Raw genomic sequence first — 17811 nt, 5'->3', positions numbered from 1 at the left:
GCGAGACCAAAAAAATTGATATTATAAAAATGAAAGTTAGTGTTATAAAAAAAAGTTGATATTATAAAAAAAGTTGGTATTATAAAAAAAAGTTGCTATTTAAAAAAAAAATCTGATATTATAAAAATGAAAGTTTGTATTATAATAAAAAGTTGGTATTATAAAAAAAAGTTGATACTATAAAAATGAAAGTTGGTATTATAAAAGTGAAAGTTGGTATTATAAAAAAAATTTAGTATTATAAAAGAAAGTTGATATTATAAAAAAAAGTTAGTATTAAAAAGCCTTTTGGCGCGCCATACTCTCTCCATAGAAGGAAACAGAACATGTGTTGAAGTAGAAACTTTATATTATTTCCCGCGCATTTCATAACATTACATCATGTTAATACGTCACGAGTTTATTCTGGTCTGTAAATTTAATATCCGCGCAATTCGAGACTTAGAATTTCTGTGGAAAAAAAACAACAGGATCGTTGATGACAACTAGAATTTTCCATGAAATGTGTGTAATTTTATCAATGTTGATGGCTTGTTGATTATTTAAAGAAAAAAGATAACAGGTATAACTTTTTCTAATCCTGGAATATCGAGGTTCCAGCTACACTGAGAGTAGCTAGGAATAAGGGTGGTTTTTCACTACCCTAGATAGATAAGTGGTTCTCATCAACGGTCCTTTTCATAAATTTCTAAGGGTTGTAAAAAATATATATACAATGAAGATTCATGCTTAAAACACGGTTGGTTCGAAACGCAGGACATAGGACCCAGGAGGCAGGACACAGGACGCAGGTCAGTGCTGACAGGTCAGCTTTAATTGCTGTAAAAGACAAAGAAAATGTTTGAAAAACACTTGTAATTGTTAGAAATATCATTCTGAAGGTACTTTATTGATCTGGGACCTTTTTAAAGGTCAAAATCTATCCACATGCTTGCCACGTGCTTTTCCATTTTGTGCCGTGTATAACACGGACCTGTAATACTTGTATTATATATTACACATAAATCATGCATGTATAGTAGCAGTTATCTTTTCAATGTCATTGACATGTGACATATATGTTATACACAAAATACATGTGTTAAAAATATTTATCTCATGCCCCAACAGGAAAATAGCTATTTCACAATCGCTATATCATATCTCATTATATCTCCTGCATCACCTTGGGTATGATAACAAAAATTGACTAAAATAGCGTCAAAGGTTTGTATTTTATTAATATATCAATATTTTCATTCCCTATCTCGTATTTTTGATGAAAATGACGTCACTAATTTCATATCTCTAAAACAGCTCTCTTGGAGCATTTAATGTTTTCAAAATATATAAATCTATATCTACTTGCACCATCATCATCCTATTGAGCATGAAAAAACATTTTGTTGTAAACTGATGTACACACCTTGTATTTTGTGCTAGCGTCATCATTTACATAATTTAAATGTCATTTTGTCAATATTTAGGATTGATGGCTTGTCATTTAAAAATATTTTAAATAGCGTATTTTGTATAATATATAATTTTCCATTGCGTATAATGTTTTTAGAAACATTTTATACATTATATGTTACGAGTGTGTTACAATTTTCCGGTCTGTAGTTTGTATGACCTGCGTCCTGTGTCCTGTCTCCTGCATCCTGTCTCCTGCGTTTCGAACCAACCGCTTAAAACATCAGATTTTGATCGCTTCATATCAGCATTCCAGATTTAACGTCGAAAATTGGTCATTAACAGTGAGGCTGGAACTTCGATTTTTGAGGATTACCATTTTACCAGCTTTTTAGCAATTTTTGCCTCGCTAACCCAAATCTTGCAACCTCTCTACCTTAAAGGAAGATCGAAATTAGAGTTTTTCAGCGTTCCGAAAGAAATGTAAAGCAAAAGTTTTTTCATCTTCACAGGATCGATTCTCAACAACAAAATACATCTTTTGGTCTTTGGGTTTGTTTCTGACATTTTTCCTTTAAAGAATATCGATCACTTTCCTTTTCCCCTTGAGCGCGGGAGAAAAAAATGATTAGCTCGCATTCTCGCGCGGGCGAATAAAGATGAGATGGCAATTTTGCACTGAGGGTGCTACTTAGTTTCCGCCCTATTTTGCGCCCACAATAGAATGGTCCAAATACGGGGATATTCCAAATGATAAACAATGTCGTTCTGTAAGTGTTTATTTTCTAAGAGATACAAATAGTATATTGAATATTATTAACTTATTTATTTAAGTATTTATGAGCCCAAATTTAAATATCTGGTTAAATAAAAAACAAATGATATCAGTTCTGTTTTTACTCAAACCCCCGGGAAAAGTTTTTTGGCCGACTTAGCTATTTTACAAATTTCGGAAAAGAACTCCCATAGGAATTCCGATACATAACCTGATTGGTTCATTTCAGAACGGCTTCAAGAAAGTCATAATGGCAGATGATTTTAAAAGTTTCTGAGGAAATATAGTGTGCAATTTATCGATGTTGATGGCTTGTTGATTCTTTAAAGAAAAAAGATAACAGGTATAGCTTTTTCTAATCCTGGAATATCGAGGCTCCAGCTACACTGATTAAACCATTCGTTCTCCAAGAGAGGGGTAGACCTCTCTTGGCTTAATGACCAATTAAGCGAAAAAGGCAGCATAAATATAAATTGGTTGCCATAAAAGTAGCAGAATGTGAATCTAAAACTAATTTAAAACATCCAAAGATTACACCAAAGTCCATAAAAAAGTTTGCATGCATTATCATGACCAACCATATTTTCTTGGAAAATGAACTTGCCTCTGTTTTCTTCTTTTTCATGTTTTCATGTAAGCCCTATCTTCACTAGCAACTGGAGGACTATCCTATTTTTGCTTTAGAATTGCTCAACGCCGTGTAGATTGACCCTTATGGTTTTAGCGAAGTGAGCGCAAGCAAGCGGACTGCATTCTCTTAAAGATTTTTTCTGTCAATGACCTTTCCTTTGTTCAAAAATTTTATTATTGCCAATTTTTTGCGAGCGATTTCTAGCGCATTCGCAGCATTTTGACTTTTTTATCATTAGATACATGCGCCATTTTGGGGTCAGAGGTCACAGTGAATTAAAAGGTCATGATTTTAACCACCCATTACACGCGGTTGATTTGGCTGCTGGCTGGCTGGCAGCTTCCTCCAAGAATGCACTCCAAAAATGGATGGAAACTTGGAAATTTAAAAATTTTTACGACCGACCGACCGACCGACCGACCGACCAACTGACTCACTTTTTAGACCCAACGAGGACACGAAAAGAAGATATTTGTGATTCCCGCCTTACAAACATCAATTTGTACTCCCGCGCTGGTGAAAAACTTGCATTTCCCGTAATTTTTGTATGAAGAATTAGGTCTATACTGTTACGGGAAACGCATATTTGGACTTTGTACCCTATGCTGCACGCAAGCACTAAAGCTAAAGTCCCGCAAAACCAGGACAAAAATCAGTTTTTTGAAGTTTGTAAAAAAAAACTCCACATAGAAGATCTTTCAGATTCAGTTTATGAATACAGTATACAGTCAAGTATCAATATTTGAGGTATTACGAAAATCACTATTTTTGATGAATTTTTGCCGTAATCGCTTTCGTTTTTAACATAAGCCTTATTATGTTAAAAAACCCAACATACGTGAAAGAGAAATTGTGTATTTTTTAATTCACTATTCATAATATCGCCATTCATTAACTCAAATCAAATGACTTTGGAGGTTAGGTGAAATGATGGCCGAATTGCCGTCCCATGTTTTGTCAGATAGTCCCAAGTTAGAGCAGTTGACGGTACTGATTGCTTCCCGGCTCTCCTTTGCAGCTGATTATCAAATTTCCACCATTATGAGATTACCACAATGCCAGATGGCTGTAAAATCCCACCCTTTATATAGTGGGGTCGTTTAGCAGGGGGGGGCACGCAGTTACTACAAGACAGTATGACACTTACTACCGTGGTGGTACTGTATTCAGAAGTTATGAAAACAGTTACTACACAGTGTAGTAACTGCTGTTTGGGGGTGGTGCCAAACACTAGCACTTTTGTTGTAGTAAGTGCTTATTAATTCTTTTTAAAGAACTTTTAAAATTATTCTTTGTTAAAAAAAATATTTTTGTTATAAATGGACGAAAAAAAATTTAAAATTTTTCTCAGACTCAACTTTGAAATTATGCTTTACCTAATTATCATTAAAATGTTCTCAACAGCTGTTAACCAAGTAAATTAAAAGAAAATCTAGCACAAAAATGGCTTTAGGTTGAAAAATAATCGCAATTTAGGGTAATTTTGAGCATATTTTTGATGGTATCACTCAAAAACAGGGGTGTTACCTGGAAATCTTTTCTGAAAACATTTACTACCAAGGTGTAGTAACTGCAAAGGGTGGTGGTCCTGAAAAAATGTGTTGAAAAAGCACTTACTACACATCATGTCTTGTAGTAACTGCGTGCCCCCTCCTGCGTTTAGCATAATTACGGGAAAAAAATAAGATCTAGCTGAAGCTTTCTCCAGACCTTCTCTATAGGATGGTTATGCCTCAGGAAAAAATCCCCTAAAATCCCACTGGTGGAACATCCCTTTTTTGGGACATTTCTTTTTTCCCCAGGCAAAACCCTAAGGGCGAAATTTTTTGAAAATTTCAAACTCATTTTCAGACATTATCAAGTATACCATTCAAAAGCTCTCAAAAAACTATATAGAAGACTTTTAAACAGGTATAGCCGATTTCATTACCTCAAGATAATTCACGCAGAAGATGCTATTTATGAAGTAAATACGAGTAACACGACCACACTAATATATTTGTTACAATCTGTGATCCTAAGGCTTAGGTTTTTTCTCATCTTCAATTTACTGAAGAAAGCGGGAATTTGATGCAAGAGTTAGATTGTCAACAAAGTGCTGTAAAAATCATTGAATAAAAGAAGAACTTTAATAAATCTTAAATATTTTGAAGAATTGGTCCAAAAAAGTGAAACATGGAAAAGTTTAATTTTTTATTGGTTCAATCGAAATATGGGATTTGGAAAACTTTCTATGTTTGGTTTAGCACCCTATTGCCAAGGGTAGGAAAAACTCTTATCTAGTGTTTTTTATATAAGATATCTGTGTTACAAACGCGCAGTTGCACGCTCTTTCAATGACTAAGAGTTCCAATTGATCGAAGCTGATATTTTGTGCCAAAAGTAGAAGGCAGAAAAAGAAAAAAAGTGCTGACTCAGCAAAAATAAGCGTTTTAAACGATTTTAAAATCATTATATCTTGCCAATGGCTGATCTAAACATATTAAAAACCATATATTTTTCTGAAGCCCATGATCAGAGCTACATGATGAGCTTGTCGCTGTTTCAATTTATTGCTCTCAGTAAAAATGCTGACGTCATCAAAATCGTCATATTTTTAACTTTAGAGGTCATATCTCGAGACCACGTGGTCCAAATTTCAAAAGTAACCCCATTTTCTTTATCTACTCATCGAGAGGAATCTCCCTGTCTAGTTATTTTTGACATTTGAAAATCATTAAGAATCAGTTATCAAGGATCCCCCCTATGATTAATTTGTAGAAAAAAAGTGTCATGTCCGCCATTATAGATTTGAGGGTTTTCCCATCTTCCTGGGGGTGGGGCTTTTTTTGGTGATTCCTGGCATGTTCCTGGACCTGTGTATAAAATTTTGTCTCTACACCATTTTTGTCCCAGTTTTGGCGGTTTATGACCTAATTGAAACTACTGAGTAGCTTATTTCACATTTTTTGCATGTCTTCGGGTCTTCGAACAATTTTCTTACTTCTCCGCCATATTAGTTTACAATTTTTTTCATAACAAATCAGTTGCTAAGCACTTTTGTCCAATACGATTTTTCAAGATGGTGTGCTAGCTATGGTCTATACACTCGTGTTGTTTTTCTCATTCAAAGACAGTGTGGTGCTTTTTCAAATTCCGTGTTTTTTTGCTTTCCTGTCAGAGGTTTGTTCTTTTTTCTTCTTTAAAAATCTAGATTATTTTATTTTATACCTATTTGTGTCAGTTTTGTTTGTATAAGTTTCTTCCATCCCTTTTATTCTCTGCCTGACCTGTGCTGTGTGTCCCGAGTGTGTCTGTTTTTTAGAATCTATGCCTGAAATATTCCCTTGCTCAGTTTGTACTAAGAATGTCAGTGAAAAATGTAACTCAATCCAATGTGATATTTGTGACCATTGGATCCACCAAAGAAAATGCTCTGGTCTCACGTTAAAACAATTTGAAGTCCTTTCCCTTTCTGGGACCTGGTTTTGTCCGAATTGCATCAATTACTCCCTTCCTTTTCCTGTTGAATTAAACATTAATAATTCTAATGGTGATGCTCCTGGTGACATGAGTGATAAACTTCGATCCTTAATATCTGATCTCAACAAGGTCGTCACTAGCCTTAGTGACGAAATTGATGATGAGCTTGAATTTCAGTTTCAAGCTCATAGCTGTAGTTATGTTGACTGCGATGAATTCAAATCGCTTGCAGCGAACACTCCATCTAAATTTTCTGCCTTTCACCTGAACATTGCTTCACTTTCAAAACATTATGACGACCTTGAAGATTTGCTTGCCCTCCTCAATTCTAAATTTAGTGTCATAGGGATTTCAGAAACCAAAAGCCTTGTTGACACCGAAACAGAAAGTCCTCTCGAAAAAAAGAGGACTTTGCTATACCAGGTTACGAAAAGTTTTTTACACCAACTGAATCTTCTAAAGGTGGAGTAGCCTTATATATTTCACACTCTTTCTCTTACAAACCTAGGACAGACCTAGACCAAGTTTGCTATTCTTCATGTAGTCTTGAATCATGCTTTGCTGAAATTATCCTACCAAACAGTACCAATATCATTGTTGGTACTATATATCGCCATCCAAAAATGGTTGGCTTCAATCAAGATTTTCTAAAACCTCTGCTTAGTAAAATTTCTTCTGAGAAAAAGCAACTCCTCCTTCTTGGAGACTTCAATCTTAATCTTTTAAAATGCGAGGATGATTCAGAAATAATGTCCTTCATGGATATCCTCGATTCTAATCTTATACTTCCACAGATCCTTTTGCCAACAAGAATAACTGAGGACTCAAGGACTCTCATTGATAACATTATTTCTAGCCCATCTGATAATGGAACTGTATCTGGCAACATATGCTTTTCCATATCAGATCATCTCCCCCAGTTTTGTCTCTTTCCATCATTTGAAGGTAAGTTTCCCGGTGAAGATAATACTTTTTTTCAGCAAGACTGGTCTCGTTTCAACCGAGAAGAATTTATTCTGGATTTTCTTGAAGTTGATTGGGACACCCTTTTTTTGAGATTTGGTCATAATCCAGACTCCTGCTTCAATATTTTTAATGACAGAATGAAAGTACTTGTAGAGAGACATCTACCCACAGTCAAACTTACCAAACGTCAAGTTAGATCAAAAACAAAACCATGGATAACGCCAGGAATTTTGAAGTCAATCAAAAAACGTGACCACTACCAAACAAAACACGCTAAGGCTAAAACTAAGGAGTCCTAAGATCGACTCTATGAATTATATCGTAGGTATCGAAATATGATAGTCACTTTGACTAGACGTAGTAAAAAAAACCACTACATCAGATATTTTGATTTCCATTCTAAAAACTCTAGAAAAGTCTGGTCTGGTGTTCGCGATATAATCTCAACAAGGGCTAACTCAGAATCACCCATTTCAATCATCACAGGTGACTCTTTGACATCAGATCCTGAGAAAGTAGCCAATTCCTTCAATGATTTTTTCACTACTATAGCTGATTCTATTCGTGAAAAAATGCCGCCTTCTTACAATCACTTCAGCAGTTTCATGAAAGATCCAAATCTGCATTCCATCCTCTTAGCACCAACCACTAATCAAGAAATTGCGAAGGTGATTGGCTCTTTCTCAATAAATAAAGCAAGTGGTCCTCATAGTATTCCTATAAAAATCCTTAAACTTTTAAGACTTGATATTTCTGTGCCAATATCGGCGCTGATAAACTACTCCTTTCTCAGTGGTATTTTTCCCTCTACTCTCAAAATATCCAAAGTTGTGCCTGTCTTCAAACACAAAGGTTCTCCCCTTGAAGTCTCTAATTATAGGCCAATTTCACTTTTATCTAACATTGAAAAAATTTTTGAGAAAGTGATGTACTCACGTCTTTCTGATTTTCTTGAAAACCATAATCAAATCTACTCTCGACAATTCTGTTTTCGTAAGGCTCACTCTACTGAGCATACACTCATTAATATTGTCGAACGTATCCGAAACTATCTTGACAATGGTGGGTTTGCCTGTGGTGTATTTGTCGATCTACAAAAGGCTTTCGACACAGTTGATCACGAAATCTTACTTGAAAAACTCGATCACTACGGAGTCAGAGGCATTGTTAATGACTGGTTCCGATCTTACCTCACTAACCGCTCCCAGTATGTTTCTCTTTCAGGCTCAAATTCCCTTTTAAAATCTATTAATCATGGAGTTCCTCAGGGTTCAGTCTTGGGTCCTCTGCTGTTCTTGTTGTATATAAACGATCTTCACCGCTGTATAAGAACCTCTGAAACATATCATTTTGCTGATGATACTCATTTACTAAATTTTTCAAAAACTGTATGGAGTCTTTGTGGGAGGGTTAATGCTGATCTCAGAGTTTTAGTCAGCTGGCTTAATGCCAACAAAATTTCTTTGAATGCTAGCAAAACTGAGTTTGTTATTTTTCGTTCCCCTTGGAGACAGATGGACTGTATTCCAAGAATTAAGCTTTGCGGGAAAATTCTATCACCAAGTAAGAGTGTGAAGTATTTGGGTGTTCACCTTGCCTCATCTAAACTGGAAGGTTCATACTTCTTTCGTTGCTGCTACATTGAGAAGGGCAAATGGGGCAATATCCAAACTTCGTCACTATGTTCCAATTCACATCCTTCTAAACATTTATCATGCAATTTTTGCTTCTCATGTTCGCTATGCTAGTCAACTCTGGGGACTGTGTGACAATACTGTCACACATAGAATTCTTACTCTTCAAAACACTGCACTAAGACTCATGACCTTTAGTGAACCAAGAACTTCTGCCACTCCCCTGTTTGCTGAACTTAAATTACTCAAAATCTTTGATCAGGTGAAAGTAATGAATATCTTATTTATTCAAAAATACCTCCAGGGTAATCTTCCATCTGATGTCCTATCAACACTTAATTTTGATGAAATTGATCACAAAACTGGCACCAGGGGCAAAGCTATTAAACTACTAAAACTTTCAACGGTCAAAACCACAAATTTTGGACTCAACTCTTTCTCTCGTCTTTCGTCAAAACAATGGAATGAGTTACTAATAAATCATCCTGACACTGATTTTCACAACCTTGATACTGATGAACTAAAATCTTTAGCTACAAAATTCTATTTAGACAAATACAAAGCTGAAAACGAATAATTGTTGTGTGTGTGTGTGCGTAATTGTGTGTGCATGAGCTTAGTGTGTTTTCCCAGGGTGGGAGGGGGTGGGTCGTGTAACAGGAAGAACTTTATAGATAAAACTACTCAAAGAAATTTTCATAAAATAAAAGTAAAAATATTTCTTATATTCATTATTTTGTGTCACTATTAATATTATGATAATCGTTTATTCATTTGTTCTTTAGTTCTGTAATAATTTTTCAGTTTCTTCTAGGTTCCCCATTGTATTAGAGAAATCTATTTTTTTTTGTAAGGGGTTATCCTGCTGTGTTGCAATTCAATTCAATTCAATTCAATTCAATTCAATTCTACCTGACTACTGATTGATTGGAAATTTTGGCGCAGATTAGGTATTGATGATGCAAGCTTATAGCCAAATTTCAGCAAAATTAAGCAGTTATAATGAAAGTGAGCATTAGACAAACAAGTGATCATGTTTTTGCTTATTATATTAGAAAATAGACCAGGAAAGCCTGAGGAAAAAAATTATTTAAATTTGTATTGAATAACAGTTAATGAATTAAGCTGCTTGAAAAGATTCTTGGGTTACGTATTTTGATCGTTCTTAATTCAAATTCTAGAAATTGTGAAAGTTATTTATCTTATATTTAATGTTATATTGCTTTATACCAAAATTTTAACACAATTTGTACTTTGTAGGTATAAATATAATTTTCATGAATTGGTCACATGAAAGATTTGTTTATCTTTTTTGCTACCATTTTGTTTGTGATAATTATTACAATATTTGCTGACTAGCACCTAGTTATTAATTTACCAACCAAATCTAACACCTATCTTTCATCACTGAAAAAAGTTTTATTTCATTTTAAAGCAAACACTAGAGAAGCAGTCATATAAAATTTGTAATTTTTTGTGAAATAAGTGTGGTTTTGAGCAATTCATTATCTTACTTAGTATTTCTCTTGTCTGTTTATTTTATGACTTCCACAAAATGATGTCGAAATTTACCAAATATTTCGCACAGTATCTTTACTTTACTAGTGAAAGCACATGAATGAATTTCTGATGAAAAGTGAATTGCCTAATACAAATTGCAAAATGAATTTTATTATGATTGCAGGTTTGTGTTTCGTCAATAATGTCCAATTGAAGCTTTGATAAGTACGGTTAATTTGATAAAAGTAGTAGTGTCTAATTCTGTCTAATTTAGACCTATTTTTCATCGACATTATTAGCTTGAGATTTATAAAAGTTATGTTAATCTATTTTGGAGATGTTAGACGTTTGTGATGATTTAGAGCTTATCTTGTTTGGGTTTTTATTGAGCTCATTATGTTAAATTTAATTGTTTCTTTTTGATCGTGTTTGCGTTGAGTTGAAATCATTTGAATTGAAGTGTGTTCTTTTTATCCCAGTGCCGGCTAATTGCATTTGTATGGCTGATCACTCAGAAGTTAATAGACCTCAATTACGACGTTTAATGTGTATAGAGTGCATCAATTCTTTTCTGATAAACTACGAAGTTTTTTTCTCTCTTCGTAGACAACGGTAGCGATTTGGTTTTATTTGAATTTCCGTTTGGTTTGTTGATTTTAAGAGACGAATATGAGAAAGGGTAAGAGAAGGTTTGCCAACATACATAAATGTTGGAGGGTTTCCCTTTTCTCTTAACGATGATTGTCAAGCAATTGATGTGGCTTACACACAACACTAACATAAACATTTTTTGTTGTCAAATTTCATTCATTTGACGCGTTGATTTGCGCGAGTGACTCCTTTCTAGATTTTCTCTTTCATCTCTCTCTTTTTAGATATTATTATACACAAGAAAAGAGAAAAGTTATTTGAGAACTTTAAGTGACACACACTACACACAAAACAAGAAATTTTGTACCTTTTTTTAACAACATTTGACGTCAATGCTTCACTGGTGTAAAAATCACCCTGACAAAGAACGTTATCCAACTTAGACGTGTTGTCGTCGTTTTTTGTTGCCAATTGGTGCAGATTGTAAGAGTTTGTGGGTCGTGCTGTTACATCGTAAGACAGACATTGTTTTTAAAGTAGACAATTTGCTAGGATGCAAATACCAAAACTGTTGTTCCATCATCATGACGATGATGAGAAGGTTGTGGAAGTTCATCCCGATAAAAATCACGTTTACGAAGGTGATTTTGATGATTACCAGATCTCCAATGATCAACAACCATCACCGGGCGAAGATGACTTCACCAGTGTCCTTGGTAACCCTTGGTCGGAACCAGGACCTGTCCGTCGAAGCAGTGAAGACATTCCGAACCTCAAAAGTGTTAATGAAGAAATTGATAGAAACATTTGCTCAATATCAGATATTTATGGTAATGGCGAAGCTGGGGAGAACAGAGATTCTTTTGGTCCTATAGGAAGCATTGGTCGACTTCCTGACTATGATGATCAGCCGGCAGATGATTATAATCTTTGCTCCATCTCTGCATTACAAGATAACGACCAAGCAGATGATGTTTTTTCATCTGATTATATCGCCCGACTTTCTCCACGACGGAAAGATAACCAGATGCCTGACGACATCTTACCTTCTATCGCCGACCTGCAAGTCTTCGATTACGAAGTAAACAAGGATGACAAAGGTGTGGTTGCCGAATCTCCGAGGAAATCTTCCGAGATGAACACTTTCCCGTTGGAATTACAAGGTCCCGAAGAAGAAGACGGAGAAGGACTTTGGTTTGGTTCTCATCCAAACGAACAGGTCTGCATTTCCTTTTTCTCTCTTAATGAGAATTGCATATCGAAGACTTTATTAAATAAAAATGTTTTCTTTTCAGATCTAACTTTAAAAAGTTTTTGACTTGTACCTTCATTATGGTAACACACATCTCTGGGTATATAAAATAACCGGATAACGACCATTGAATGGGGGTGCGCTGCTGAAATTGCCTTATTCCCAACCACAGAGAGTACCTTCTGTTTCCGGATTTGACGAATCCAGTTTATGTTCATTAAGAACTTTTTCTTTTCTTTTTATCGACAGGATACGACTGTTGACGATCGAACGAAGCAATGTGATAAAATTTTGACGTTCGATACGGAGTTCGCACTACCTATCATTTGCCAACCGTTCATCGAAAAAGATCGACAGAATCGAAGTTTCGGAGAACGAGATTTTCAACGTAAGTTGTATTGCCCTCTTTATTTTCGCTCTTCAAAAAGGGTTGCTTTCTTAGTCAGGCTTACTTTGACGTAATAAATTTGCTAATTTAGGCAGGGAGGTATCTTTTGATATTTCTGAAAGACTCGAATCCTTCCTGACCTGATGATTAACATTCCAATACACTAGAGATGTTTTGTATTATGTAGTTTGAAAAAAAACTGTGCAGGTTGTTGATATAAACATTTTCGAATAGTATAAAACTTTTTTAGCAGGCTTTTAATCATTCATTTTGAAGAGATTACTGTCTTGTTGCTGTCAAAACATTTTCTTATTAAAGGGGGATGGAATTAAGTACTCCCTGACGCAACTTTTTCTTTATAGAAGACTTAAAAATAACGTGTTATGGACAATTACATAATGATGCGTTCGAAAGTTTACTGTCTGCAGTTCGATATGAATACCCATTCCAATTTTTAAGTGGTGGCTGACCTTTGGGGTTTACTCAAGCTTAATAAATTATGAGTTGAAGGGGAGTGTTTTGATTCATGAGAAGGTTAAAGCCATAATCAACCAAGTCTAGTTTCTTTCTAGTACTTTCTATGAGTTTCTGACGACACAGCAATAAAATGATCCACTTCGCTAAAGACAACATGATACGAAGTGATCAATCAACGCGAGAAGCACTCAAGAAGGTTGTCTGCATGACAGAAATCTCCAACATCTATCAACACAAAAAAAAATTTCAAACATTTCATCTCTCCTTATCGTCTCGGCAACGCTGTACGCGGTGAATTAAAGTTAGAAATTGAGGGAAATTATTCTCATCTTAATTGCCTTGTTTATGCTTTCAATTCTCGAATTTTTTTCTTTCATTTTTGTCTCTATCGTTTGAGTGTGTGGTTTTGCATGGCCTAAAAATACCTTGGGTAGTGGTGTACTAATGATGTTTATTCTAGCCCACTGAAACCGAAAACCTTTAACTGTTATACGATCTCTGTTGACTTAAGGCATAAGTTTTTTTGTTGACATTTTGTACTAAAGCCAAATAAAAACTCAAGTTCCGAATCTGTATGTTTTAGCTCTGTTGCTTGATTGCATTTTCAGCAACCACTGTACGTTAATTGCCAACGACTTTCGGCTATTTCAGAAAAAAAAATTACCCACCGTTTAACCTACCCTTGGAGTTTTACTAATTTTTAAGAGACGCCCTGGATATTCCAGAAACAGTACTGACCCCCTGAATTTTCTGGGTTTTCTTTAGGGTTCGGCGTGGGAGAAGGGGGTGAACATTGAACAGCCCTGCAGTAATTGTCATGTTCACCGCTCTCCTTATTTACTCGGAAACTAACCTGTCTTTTTTTTGTTAAAATCCGCCCTTTGGAGTCAAGTGTTTTCTTTGAGAGAGCGAGAGAGAAAAATTGCGGTTGTAAAATTCTCCCTTATTACAAGCGGTTGCGGAAAGAATTTCCTAAACACCACTTTACCAACATCCTTTCCTCATTTCCTTTCCGTGCATGCAACGGTTTGTTCATTGTAATTAGGTTCGTTACTGTCCTGACACTGTTTACATTCTTCTAAAATCAACTGCTTCCGTTCGTTTAACCAAATATCGTTTGTTCCGCTTCGAATTGAGTCACCAAATTTATTCTTCTAACTTTTGAGGTATTTGTGGCGGTATTTGTGGTTTTCCCTTAAAGAGATCTTTATTGCTCTTTTTTTTCACCAGTGTTGTGTGTCTTATGTTTTAACCCTTGGAGCTAATTTTAAGAACATCATATTTAAAGAAGATAATCTCAAACACTCATCTTGCCACTACAATTTCTTTTTAAAAGAACAAACGTAAGGCTTCGATTGCGAAGTGATAATCTATTCAAACACGACTTATCAATCAATCAAATCACAGCAAACTATTTATAGTTTCTTTTCGTTTCGTGAGAACTATATTCGGTTCTTTGTACAGGAACACGAAAAACTCATATTTGAACCCAACCTATAAGCGTGTGTTGTCACGAAAATGCTTTATGACGTATGTTATATAATTATAATGGTTTCAAAACATCAATGTTGCCACGAACTATAACGTGCTTGTGTCGGGCATAAAAACATGACAGCCATACTTTATTCTACTAGCTTTTTTTTGCTCTGCACTCTCGATTTTCTACTGTTGCATTCTTTTTTCTTACTTTCCTTTCCTCTACTACACGTTTTTTTTATAACAACATCCAAATTTTCTGAAGCCTTTGGATGTTCTTAATTAAGTTTAAGCTTAAGTTTTAAGCCTAAAAATGTTCTTAGCATGCTCTTATTTTGACCGTTTTGTGAATATTTTTGACCGTTTTCCTGAGAAATAGGGTGTTTTTGAGTCCACAAAGCCTTAAAATGTTCTTTACTTGTTCTTAACATTTTGGCCAGCGAAGCCTTATGTTCTTATATAGCTTATTCTTACAAAGAAACGTGTAGTTCTACAGGTTTGGAACCTAGAACTTTGCTAGTAAAGCCAGGCTAAGGAAAACAGTTTTGCTAAAATCAGATTCCTTTTCTGAAATTATTTTTTTCTTTCTTTTTTCTTATTTGTTGAGCCAATCAAAAACTGCAAAATTGTGATTACCCGTCCGAGTACCCAACTATTTCACAAATATTATCAGGACGCATGGCGTCGACCAATGGGATACATATGATGTATAAGGGGGCGGGGAAATCACTTTAAATATCGATTTCAAATTACAATTTTCAATCCAAATTTAATAACGTGATCGATTAGTATTTTCTCACCAAGCTGTGAAAAAATCGAAAAAGAAAATAATTTAATTTCGTTAATTCTTGTCTTGAAAAGAATCATGTTGTTTCAAAATTGTCCAATCCATTGAAAGCTTTGTTTTCGCGAAACGTTTCGAGATGAAAAGTATTTTAACCTGAGAAATTAAACAGATGAAATTTTTTGCCGATTCAAGTAGAAAGCAGAAGAGATTTATAGAATATCCTTAGTTAGGGTATCCTTAAGATATTCTCAAAATGAATCTACTACATTATACCAGTCTACTGATATTGTCGATTCCGATTATTCTGTGTTCAACCCATATTGGACAAAAGTACAGAGTGTTTGGTTTTTTCTCTTCGTGTTTACAATATCACAATCGAACCTCTTTCAACCACCAAGCAGAGTTTCATCAAAAAGTTGCACAGATGATGTATCTAGACAAACATTTTCAACACTTTCCGTATCAAAGAACTACCAGGAACTCTTTCAATTATACGGAGCTTGACTTGTGTACTGATTTCGATAGGTTGACGTACTCTACTTTGGAGATGCTTTTATCTGAAGGAAATATCCCTAGATACAGAGCCACCGAAATATAAAAACCGTACTCTGCGTAATTGGAAGAACCAACCCACTGTTTTGTTCTGTATGACGTTTTTACCGGCGGAAATGGATTTGTTGCTTGCTGAGATTCTCAGCCCCTCCAACATCATAATTGTTAACATGAGAGAGAAAGTGCGATACGATATCAATCCTCACATCTCTCAACTTCGATTTGTGAACTTTCTGGATCACTTGTTGATTCTATTGGACAGAGTTTTGGATATGTGTCAATGGCGAGAAGCTAACTTGATTCGCATTGATGATGAGAATTCCCTATTCAAGCAGCTGTTTTTGGACATAGAACAAATGCTTGTCGGCAAAAAATTGTGTTTGAATATTGAAGTTGTTCACTACAAAGATAGTACTCACATTCTGGCTGTGATCAACAGAATCATGAGAAACCCAATGTCAAAATTGAATATTCTAGTTGGTGATATGAAACACCAGAGAGTTTTTATCAATCTGTTGAGCAGCAATTCCACAATGAAAACAAAAGCACATCAATACTGGTTACTTATGAATTATCCAAACGGTGTGCGACCATCGATACCACCAAACTCAACACTGTACACAATGGGCGATGGGCGAATTCCGGGGGGAGATACCACAAACAGTAGTCTTTATCTTAACCAAAGGTATCCAGATCTTGTCAACAAAGTTGATTACAGCGTCGAATACGTCCAATACTTGTTTGAAGGCTTTGAATTCATCCATAGCTTATATTTAAAAAGGCATTACTACTTTTGGCGAGATCTGAAGAGATTTCGAAGATTTTTATTAAGTGGTTGGAATCGTATTGGGGTTTCGATTTATGTCAATAACAGGCCGACTGTTTTATTTGATGGTTGGGATAGAGTACATCCTAATTTTCCAATAACGCGCTTGAAACCAAAGTGCTGGAAGACAACCTGCAAACCTGTTTATTGTGCCGTTGGTGAAGAATACTATTTCGGACGTACAGATCACCTAGATGATACATGGAATATTTCATTTGCACATGCGTGCAAAATATGCCACGGTAACACGTTCAAACAAAGCCAAGGTAACTACAGCTGTTCGCAATGTCCTTTTGAGACGAAAGGCTCAGAAGATGGAGCGAGGTGTGTGGCACTTTATCAGCAATCGCATCTTTCATTGAACCATTTAAGTATGAAACTATCTTTGAGTGGAGTTGTGACCACCGTATTGGTAAACTTAATTATCCTTGCTATATTTCTGCGGAAGAGAAGGACACCGGTTGTTACGAGCATCGATTTCAATCTCACAATCATTCATTTAGTATGCGCCTCAGTTCTCTCAATAGCCTTGTATACTTTGTACATAATTCATCCAAATCACATCACTTGTATGTTACGGCCCATGGTCTTTACCATGTTTTACATATGCAGCATCGCTGTCATCTTGGTGCGTTACAACAGGCTTTTCAAAGCGTTTCATGGTCCAGCGATAGCTGTCACCAAACGGGAAGCTTTGGTGGATGGTATACAACGATATCTCTACATCGCGTGTATTGTTTTAGTTTCCGGAATGTTGTTGATCGTCCTTCTTATGCACGATTCTGCTCGTGTCTCCGTGATGAAATCCAAACTGACGTTTGAGAAACATTCGACGTGTAACACAACTTTCCACATGAATGTCACGATCGGAGTTGCTTTGATTTTACAGTCGATGTGTTTTGTACAAGCTTTTCGTTCCAGACATCTACCGGATAATTTCAAAGATGTTATGTCGTTAAGTTATGGATCGTTCGCGATCTCGCTTTCTTTCGGAGTCATGTATCCCATACAATTCTTTCAGAAGAATCCAGAGAGCAAAGAAATGGTCCAACTTATAGTCATACTTTTAAACAACTTTTTGTTCGTCAATTTCTGTTACATA

The 17811-nt window shown here is 35.5% G+C and overlaps 1 protein-coding gene across 3 annotated transcripts in view; it reads left to right on the top strand.

Moving 5' to 3' along the window:
- The first annotated feature begins 11233 nt into the window (after positions 1-11233).
- The window catches only part of LOC136817195 (anion exchange protein 3-like), a 28341-nt gene continuing 21763 nt past the window's right edge, over positions 11234-17811 (top strand). For all 3 annotated transcript variants that reach the window (XM_067073536.1, XM_067073535.1, XM_067073534.1), the window contains exons 1-2: positions 11234-12170; positions 12453-12591. In XM_067073536.1, the coding sequence (XP_066929637.1) occupies positions 11505-12170; positions 12453-12591 (805 nt within the window). In that variant the 5' untranslated portion in view covers positions 11234-11504. The remainder of the gene's footprint in view (positions 12171-12452; positions 12592-17811) is intronic.

The sequence above is a fragment of the Clytia hemisphaerica genome, unplaced genomic scaffold, assembly GCF_902728285.1.
Source record: "Clytia hemisphaerica strain Z4C2 unplaced genomic scaffold, Clytia hemisphaerica genome assembly, whole genome shotgun sequence".
Classification (NCBI taxonomy): Eukaryota; Metazoa; Cnidaria; class Hydrozoa; order Leptothecata; family Clytiidae; genus Clytia; species Clytia hemisphaerica.
Note: the sequence above shows the minus strand (reverse complement) of the source record. Positions and strands in the feature narration are given on the sequence as shown.